This window comes from Arachis hypogaea, chromosome 12 (assembly GCF_003086295.3).
Source record: "Arachis hypogaea cultivar Tifrunner chromosome 12, arahy.Tifrunner.gnm2.J5K5, whole genome shotgun sequence".
Taxonomy (NCBI): Eukaryota; Viridiplantae; Streptophyta; class Magnoliopsida; order Fabales; family Fabaceae; genus Arachis; species Arachis hypogaea.
The window spans coordinates 90,275,349-90,285,117 of NC_092047.1; the positions used below are offsets into that span (position 1 = coordinate 90,275,349).

Consider the following 9,769-nt stretch of genomic DNA (forward strand, 5'->3'; position numbering starts at 1 on the left):
GTCACGCGTATGGTCGTGCCAGACACACAATTCAAGCCCTAGGGCAACGCAACTCTCTGTTCAATTCCCCTTTTACTCCAACTTTTCGTGCCACGCTTACGCGTCGCTGACGCTTACGCGTGGATTGGAAAAATTGTAGGTGACGCTTACGCGTGGGGTGGCTTGTGCGCCAGGCACCCCTTCCGCACGTCTCCAACGCAACTCTCTGTTTATTTTGTTAGTGTTGCGCACTTAATATGATGCGTGCGCATCATAGACGCTTGCGCGTCATATGCCTTTTTTTTAAATAATGCAGAATAGAGGTAATTATGTAGAACTAGAAATTAACAATGATAAAAATAAAATAGAACTAATAAAAAGGAAAGATCATATCATGGTGGGTTGCCTTCCACCTAGCACTTTTCCTTAACGTCCTTAAGTTGGACGGTCCACAAGCTCAGTCCTCTTCCTGTGCTGGATCCGCCAAGAGGAAGATCTCCAGCTCCTTGCTATTCTTTATCTTCTCACCATGATATAGCTTCAAGCGGTGGCCATTGACTTTGAAGAAGGTGGTGCTTGAAGGGTGACTCAAGTGGAAGACCCCATATGGCTAAGCTTTTTCCACCCTATAGGGTCCTTTCCACCTTGATCTCAACTTGCCCGGCATGAGTCTCAACCTTGAGTTGTAGAGGAGGACTAAATCCCCAGCTCTAAATTTTCTTCTTTTCATGTTCTTGTCATGCACTGCCTTCACCCTCTCTTTGTAGAGCCTTGAGTTCTTGTATGCTTCTAGTCGAAGGTACTCCAATTCCTATAGTTGCAGCTTTCTTTCAATCCCGGCTCTCCCCAATCCTAAGTTGCATTCCTTCACTTCTAGTAAGCTTTGTGCTCTACCTCCACTGGAAAGTGACAAGCCTTTCCGTAAACTAGGCGGAATGGACTCATTCCGATAGATGTCTTGTAAGCTGTCCGATAGGCTCAAAGCGCATCTGCAAGTCTAGTACTCTAGTCTCTTCTATGAGGATTGACAATCTTCTCCAATATGCGCGTTATATCTCTGTTAGACACCTCGGCTTGCCCATTAGTTTGGAGATGGTAAGCCGTCACTACCTTGTGAACAATGCCATGTTTCTTCAGCAGACCTGTCATTCTCCTGTTACAGAAATGAGAGCCTTGATCACTCACGATTGCACGTTAGTACGGTAGGAATTGCTTCCACCCATTTAGAAACATAATAAACAACTAACAAGATGTATAAGAAACCATTAGAGTTTGGAAATAGACCCATGAAGTCAATACCCCAAACATAAAAAATTTCACAAAACAACAGAAGTTGTTGGGGCATCTCATCCCTCTTGGATATATTTCTAAACCTTTGGCATTGGGGGTAAGACTCACAGAAAATAGTAACATCCTTAAAAAGTGTGGGCCACCAAAATTCGCAATCTAAAATTTTTCTAATAGTTCTTTGAGGACCAAAGTGTCCACCACTCTCAGAAGAGTGGCAGGCCTCTAAAATTGACTGGAAGTCGGATTGTGGCACACACCTTCTAATTATTTGGTCAGCACCACATCTCCACAAATATGGGTCATCCCATATGTAATACTTGGACTCGCTTTTAAGCTTGTCCTTTTAATGCTTAGAAAAATTAGGAGGAAAGGTACGACTAACCAAATAATTAGCTATAGGTGCATACCAAAGAACCACCTCAGATATTGCTTGGAAGCTATCAAGTGAAAAAGCATCATTGATAGGAGTGGAGTCACTTTTAATATGCTCTAGGTGACTCAAGTGGTCCGCCACTAAATTTTGGGAACCACTCCTATCTTTGATCTCTAAATCAAATTCTTGCAACAACAATATCCAACGGATTAACCTTGGTTTAGACTCTTTCTTAGCTAACAAATATTTCAAGGCCGCATGATTTGAATATACTACCACCTTAGTACCAAGTAAATAAGCTCAGAATTTATCCAAAGCAAAAACAATAGCTAAAAGCTCTTTTTCAGTGGTAGTATAATTTGACTGGCCACCATCTAAAGTCTTAGAAGCATAAGCAATAATATATGGGTCCTTACCTTCGCACTGAGCCAGCGCCGCTCCTACCGCATAGTTTGATGCGTCGCACATGATCTCAAATGGCCTACTCCAGTCAGGCCCTCTCACAATAGGAGCTTGGGTCAAGGTAATATTCAGCTTGTCAAATGCCTCCATGCAATTTTCACTCAACTCAAACTCTACGTCCTTCTGTAGCAGTCGAGATAAAGGCAGTACAACCTTACTGAAGTCCTTGATAAAATGCCGGTAGAAATCTGCATAACCAAGAAACAAATGAACTTCCCTCACGGAGGAGGGGTAAGTGATAAACCCCAATTTTGTGGTTTATCTTATGCTTAATTTGGGGGATTTTATCAAATTTTCTCACGTTTATTCAATGAAATAGCATGATTTTGTAATTCTCCCTAAATTTATGCTTAGGTGTGAAAACATACTTTTTAGGCCTTAAAATAGCTAAATTTAATTCACTTTAATTCCATTCGATGCCTAGGCTAAGGGGATTGAGTGACCTTGAGTCATTGGGTCTCATTGAATTGGTGATTTGAGAACCCTATGTGGTCAATTTGATGTCCATTGATACTAACCTACTATTAAGCTAATTAATAGCTAGGTTGGAACTTATGGATTGATGTGATCAAGCCTATTTGACGTACTTCAAACTTAGGAGTAGATATTACGTACTTAAAGCTTTTGGTGGTAGACTTAATAGGTTGGCCTCTCATAATTATCAATGTATGGTTTGTAGACAAGGATGGTGATCTCAATTACCTATGTCTAGCCAAGAGTACTTTTTCTTTATTTTATTAGTTCTTGACATTTTACTTTCTTGTCATTTATTTTTCTTGCCAATTATAAATCAAACCCCTTATTCCTTCATAGCCAATAATTGATCACTTCATTGCAATTCCTTGTGAGACGAACCGGAGTTCAAATACTTCGGTTAATTCTTATTTGGGATTTGTTATTTGTGACAATCAAATTTTTGATTGGGAGGATTGTTTGTTGGTGTAGAACTATACTTGCAACGAGAATTTATTTGTGAAATTCTATACCATCAAAGAATTCACTCATCAGTAAGGTAAGCCAGAAATAACATCTACCTTTGCAGGATTAACAGATATACCAGTATTAGAAACAACATGTCTTAGAACAATACCTTACTTTACCATAAAATGACATTTTTCAAAATTAAGCACAAGGTTTGAACTAACACACCTTTCTAATACTCTAGCTAGACTATCCAAGCAAAGGTCAAAGGAATCACCATAGACACTAAAGTCATCCATAAAAACTTCCATACAATGCTCAAGAAGATCTGAGAAGATACTCATCATGCATCTTTGGAACGTAGCCAGTGCATTACATAAGCCAAAAGGCATTCTCTTATATGCATACGTTCCAAAGGGACATGTAAAAGTTGTTTTCTCCTGATCTTCTGGAGCAATATGGATTTGAAAATAACCAGTATAACCATCTAGACACTACAACAAATATGGCCTTTAGCAACGGCAAATTTTGCAACGCCTTAAAACCGTTCTCTTAGATAGGTTTAGACAACGGTTTTTTTAAGTGTTACTGTTGAATTCAGTTTTTCATCAATTTCTAGCAACAAATTAAAACCGTTCTCTTTGACTATTTTAAAGAACGGTTTTATAACCGTTACCATGATTTGGCTTTAAGCAACGGTTTTTTATTGTTGTTTAAAGAATTGTACAAAAGAAACGCATTAAAATCGTTGCCGAAATGCTACACTTTAAAACCGTTCCATTAGATGGTCTTAGACAACAGTTTTTACAGTGTTGTTGTTGAAGTTCATTTTTTCATTATGCTATAGTAACAAAATAAAACCGTTCTCTTTGACTATTTTAAAGAACGGTTTTACAACCATTATAACAATTATTTATGAAACAACCATTTTCTAATATTATTTAAATAATTATACAAATTAAACAATACTAATAAAAATAATTTCAAATAATTATATAAATTGAAACTATTTTTTCTATAAATACTGAGTTTATAAAATACTCAAAAACTATTGTTATAAATAAATAACAAATATTATTTTAAAAAAATAAAATTAAAATAAATTTATTATAAATATTATATATTATTATAAATATATAAAAAATATTATATTTTGAACACATAAAGCTAAAATAAATTTATAATAAATATTATATATTTTTATTATAAATATATAATAAATATTAATATAAAGAAATAAAATTAAAATAATTTTAAAATAAATATTATATATCTATTATTGATTATTATATAGCAAATATATAGCAAATATTATTTTTGGAAAAATAAAATTAAAATAAATTTATAATAAATATTATATATTTTTATTATAAATAATTATTTTGTTATAACAAATATATATATATATTTTGTTAGAAATAATTATTTGAATTCAGCAATAAATTGATAAATAATATTTTTAAATAATTTTAATATAGTATATTAGATTTTAAAATTATTATTCTATATTTCTATTCACCCATTTTTATCAAAATATGTATTTTATCTATATCCTTTTATAAAATCTCTCATTCCTAACTCTAAATTCCCAAATTAAATAAAAAACCCTAATTTCCAAATTCCAAAACCCTAAACACCCCCTCACTGAGCACACAACCCCCCACTCATAAGCGTAACACATACACACACAGAGACAAGAGAGGAGGAAGGAGAAGAGGACGGCGTCGGCGGGTTAGGTGCCGCCGTCGCCGTCGTTGCCAAGCCCGAAGGAGAAAGAGAATCCGCAAAGGGAGAGTGAGGGACGGTGAAGAGAAGCCGCGCTAACCCCGCAACGCCACTGCGTCATTGCCTCCGTTGAGCGGTCGCCATCATCGTGCGAGAAAGGAGAAGGAGCCGTCGAGGGGTCGCTGAGCCGCTGCAGTCGCCGTCGCGTGTGTTTTTGTCACAGAAGCTTCCATTTCCGTCACTTTCATGTTGCGGAGAGAAAGAACTACGCATGAGCCAGGGGCCAGGGAAAGGGAGCCACCGCCGTTGCATCCTGGCTATGCCGCCGTTCAATCCCATCGCCATCCATAAAGTCGCAAGGAGCATTTGTCGTTGTTGATTGATGGTGCCAGCCTCGTTGTCGCGTCTGTAAGGAGAAAAGGTCACGTGGAGGATGGAAAGCCGCTGCGTGCCGTCGATGTTTCACCGTGGCCATGGAGAGGAACGTGAATGGAAAAGGAAACAGGGAAGCTGCTACTTAGGATTTGAGGAAAACGGCTCTGTTCTGCCTCGCCTCTAGGTTCTGCAAGTTGCCAGAGTCCTCAGCCACCGGGAACCAGCACTGGAGCTGCCCAGAATCACTAATGTTGCTCTCATGGGAGCTGGTATTGGAACCATTGATGGAGCTGCTGTGTTTAGTGATTTTCACGAGTTGTGACATCGAGGTAGGGAATATTTTATTAAATTAAATATTTTAAACTTTGAATGCCTGAAAAGTTTACTGGATTGTTACGAATAGTTGAATGCTTCATATGTAATGGATTTTGGTTGTAGATTAAATGTGTGACTGGTTGTGCCTCTTCTTGATTTTACGATAGTAAGGTAGAACATGTTGATATGTGTATGCTGTAGTCTGCAAGTGTGTTGAGAAGATACATGTCTAATGTTGTTCTGATTTTGATTTGGAAACTGGTTCTCTAAAAATAAAAAATTCCTATAGCTGTTTAGATGCTCTCTTTACTAACTTTGTTTCTTATATTCTGATTCACAGTTTAAGATAGCCCTTTTTTCTACGTTTCATTTTCTTCATGATTGAAATTGTAGATAAATGCTTTTGCCATGACACAATGGAACAGATTGTTGATTCTTTGGTGAGCAGTGAGCTTTACATCTTCCATTGAATTTAAGTACCTCCAGCACAACTTTATCTTAGAATTTCATTTATTCTGCTGCTAAAATGTCTTTGGTGTTACTCTTAGTTGTAGTCTCTTATCTCACAAGTCACCAGGAAGCCCCAAATTGCCACTCACCATCGTCGTACCATCATCATCGCTGCATTCTTCCCGGTGTCGCTGCCTCCTTCTTCCCGGTGTCGCTGAGTCTCTCTGCGGCGTCGCTGCTTCTCCCCTCTCCGAGGCTTCACCGCTTCTCCACGGCGTCCTTGCTTCTCCCCTGTTCTGTTTCTACCTCGTTGCTTCTGCTTCACTGTCTTGGCTGATTATAGATTGTGCTTCGCTGCATTGGCCGTTTGTGGGTTGTCATCTGTGGTAAGTGGTCTTCTTCTCTGATTTCTGTTGCTTAGTTAGGGATTGATTGGCTGTTGGGTATTTTTGTTGGCTGTGGAAAGTGGTGATGTTTGTGAACATGAGCAAGATGAGTGTTGAATGTTGACTGAGTTTCTATTCTGGTTTGAATTTGGATTGCGTACTTGTGAAATGAACCTGGGGCTTAGGTTAGTCTGTTATTTAAGGTAGCAAAACTTTTATTTTGGTCATGGGTTCTGTTCTGAAACTTCATCAGAACTAAATTTTATATAAAAGACCTTCAATTGTTTTTGATTTTTTCTTAGGGATATGAAGTTAGCAAAACTCATCATGAATGCCTAATCTTCTGCCACATTTAACATTCCCTGTAGCAAATTTATTTCCATCTAAAACTATAATATATCAGTATCTGTATATGAAGATTATAAGATTAGATAGAAATATAGCAGGGGCTAATTCCACTTTATTTTTATTTAGACCACAAGAAGAAATAAAATTAATTATATGTATGTGCTGCCTAAATTACCCAACATATGCTAAAGAGTAACTGAATGTTTCAATGAATCCTCTAGAAGAATGGTTATCTAAATAACAATAATAACAACAACAAGAAGCACAATTTTAAAACAGTGTTTAGTTCTACAATAACAATTATGATAGATTAGGCAACAAGTCTAAAGTGTTAACATAAAGAAAATAATATCAATGACGTGGCATGCATTCAATCAAAAGATCAACAATTTAATTCAAAACACAGCAAAGAATTTTGTCAACCATGTCATTAGTGAGAATTAATAATCCCTTTTACTTTGCATTTAATAAAAAAGGTTATCAGTGCTGGCACCAGCAAGCACAAGCACTTTCTTGATTACTATGTTGATTAACACTAACCCTGACTAATGGATTCAGCTAAAAAATGTTCTAAAAATATTGAATAAAAGAGTTAAGATATTTTTTTAATTATTTCATTGCATTGACTATTTTGTGCATTGTTCAAAAACTGTTTTGAGGCTTTATTTGGCTAATTAGATAGAAAGGAAAATTTGTATTTGGCCGTTTGTGCATTGTTCAAATTTGTATTGTTCAAAAATTGTTTGTGCATTGTTCATTAATTTGAGTTCTAGTTAGCAAAACTCATCATTATACTAATTGTTATAGATTTTTTCTTGGGGATAGAGTGTAGTAGAAGAAACATATGATGATGCTGTCTATTTGAAGATGAACACGTTTTGTTAGTGCATTGTGTTCTGGATTTCTGTGTTGCTAAACTTGATTGATTTCCTTACATTATATTTCTGTGTGGTTTCAATAGTATTATTCTACCTAGAAAAAGAAAATAGGGATTTAAAAGGATGTGGCAATATGCATGATAACATGTAGTAAAGGACTAAAGGGATTTTTCTTTCTGTTTTTTTAGTGCTTAAAAAGGGGATTTAGTAATAGTTTCCTTCTTTCTATTGTGCTTAACTGCTTATCCATTTTTCTAAAAACTGGTTTTAAAAGTGAATTTTTTGTTAAAAATCTGGTTATGAATTACTTATATTTTTATTCTTTGTTGCTATTTTAGTTTGTCTCTTTAAAACCAGAAAAAGAGATAACAGTGAAGAAAATTTACTGATTAATTGATTGCCTAAGCTTCTTTGCATAGTTTGTTAGATACAAATTGTTAGTCTCATGATTAGTTGAGATGTTCTCTTTTGAATATGTGTGCAGTGGTTGACTTCTAGAAATTCTTTAGATGCAATAAGCTCTTGATTGAAAAAATCATTTATAGTTAGTCTAAAACATATGTCCATGTCTTTTATTTTAGTTGACATAGTACTGTTTTATCTTTGTTAATGGCTGATTTCATGCCTTATTTTGATTGAGCAATGATGATGATGGCCTTATTATGCTAATTTTTATATTGCTGCTGATTGCCATTTTCGCTTGCTGCCGTTTGATTTTAGTGCTGATTAGTGCTGATTTGATTCTAGTGAGTTCATATGGGTTGATTTTGCTGTTTGTTTAAATTCAGAAATGTCCTATTTACTGCCAGAATGTTGCCGAAATTTCTAAAAATTTGTGTTAATTGAATTCCAATTTGTGAATTGAATTTGGTAATTTGTTACTTTAGTTTTGTTTCATGACCAAATTCAACTCAATAGGTTACTTTAATTTGTTCTTTTTTTTTTCAATTAAATATCTTATAAATTAAATCAATAAGAGGGATGGTATATAATTAGTATCTTTGTATAGAGACAATAGTGAAGAAAACACCTCCTTCTTTCCCTTTCTCCTCTTTTCTTCTTCTTCTTCCATTTTTTCCCTCCCCTGTCTTCGGAAACAGAACAAAAATGCCACTGTTCTCCTGTTTCTGCGCTCATCCTCCACCGTGCGCCACCAGTAGCCACCTCTGGGTCGACACTGCTCTGCCTCCATTCTCCCTCCTCTTGCCATTTTCTGTTTCTGCTTCTTCTGCATGTTCTCAATTTATTTCCCTGTTTACATTTTCTTAGTTTAATTAGTTTGTTCAGTTTTTGTTAAATTAGTCAATTTAGTTATGCATGCTTAGTGGGTAATAGGTGGTTAGGAAGTTATATCTGATTTGTAGTGGATTTAGGTTGAACTTTTTGGTTGCTGCTGATGCCTGGAATGAACGGTTTTAAATTGTAGAATGCTGTTTTATCCTTGTTAATGGCTGATTTCATGTCTTGTTTTGGTTGAGCAATGATGATGATGGCCTTATTATGCTAATTTTAGTAGACATTATTAGTAGTTTTATATTTGATTTTTTTTTTCTTTTTTTACAGGAAAACTATGTTGAAGGGGAAATCGACCTTCATTAAGGTCAAACTTTTAAGAGCAAATGTTACAGAGTAAAAGTCATGAACTTGTGGATCGGACATGATGATAAATCTATTTGCTACTTAGCTAGTTCAACTCTTCTTTGTTATATTTTTTGCAACATTAGATGATATAGTTCGAGGTTGTCATGAGAGTATATATATTGTGGTATTTTGAATGTGATTGTGGATCTTACAACAATTTTTATAAGTCAAATTTGATGGAAAATGTTCAATTATTTTTCTTTAGTGACTTTATTCAAATAGTTTAGATTATTTATTGACTCTAAATAATTAAAAAAAATGAAATTAATTTGATTCACGAGAAAACTACTATTGAAAATAAAAAATTATATATTACAAAAAACCGTTGTCAAAAGTTACAAAGGACAACAGTGTTAAAACCGTTGCCAAAAATGATACCAATGGTAACGTTTTTAAACCGTTGTCTTAGACAACTATAAAATGGCAACAGTTCAAAAACCGTTACCAAAAAACGGTACCAACGGTAATGCTTTAAAACCGTTGCTGTTGTGGATAATAAAACTACCACAGTTTAAAACCGTTGCCTATTCATATACGGTTTTAAACCGTTGTATCATGAAAAAGAACGGTTTAAAACCGTTGCATTTCGAGTAACGGTTTGAAACCGTTGTTTAAAATTTTGTTTC

General features: G+C 35.3%; 1 protein-coding gene across 2 annotated transcripts; it reads left to right on the plus strand.

The window, feature by feature from the left end:
- Positions 1-4,590: 4,590 nt before the first annotated feature.
- On the plus strand, positions 4,591-9,337 carry LOC112727694 (uncharacterized). 2 transcript variants are annotated; one of them, XM_025777557.3, is made up of 4 exons: positions 4,591-5,454; positions 5,834-5,880; positions 5,989-6,276; positions 9,066-9,337. In XM_025777557.3, the coding sequence occupies exons 1-4, from the start codon at positions 5,374-5,376 to the stop codon at positions 9,133-9,135; spliced, it is 486 nt and encodes a 161-aa protein (XP_025633342.1). In that variant the 5' UTR covers positions 4,591-5,373; the 3' UTR covers positions 9,136-9,337. The 2 variants fall into 2 exon arrangements, with proteins under 2 accessions (XP_025633342.1, XP_025633344.1); XM_025777559.3 differs by having other exon boundaries at positions 4,611-5,454; positions 5,781-5,880.
- Positions 9,338-9,769: the final 432 nt, after the last annotated feature.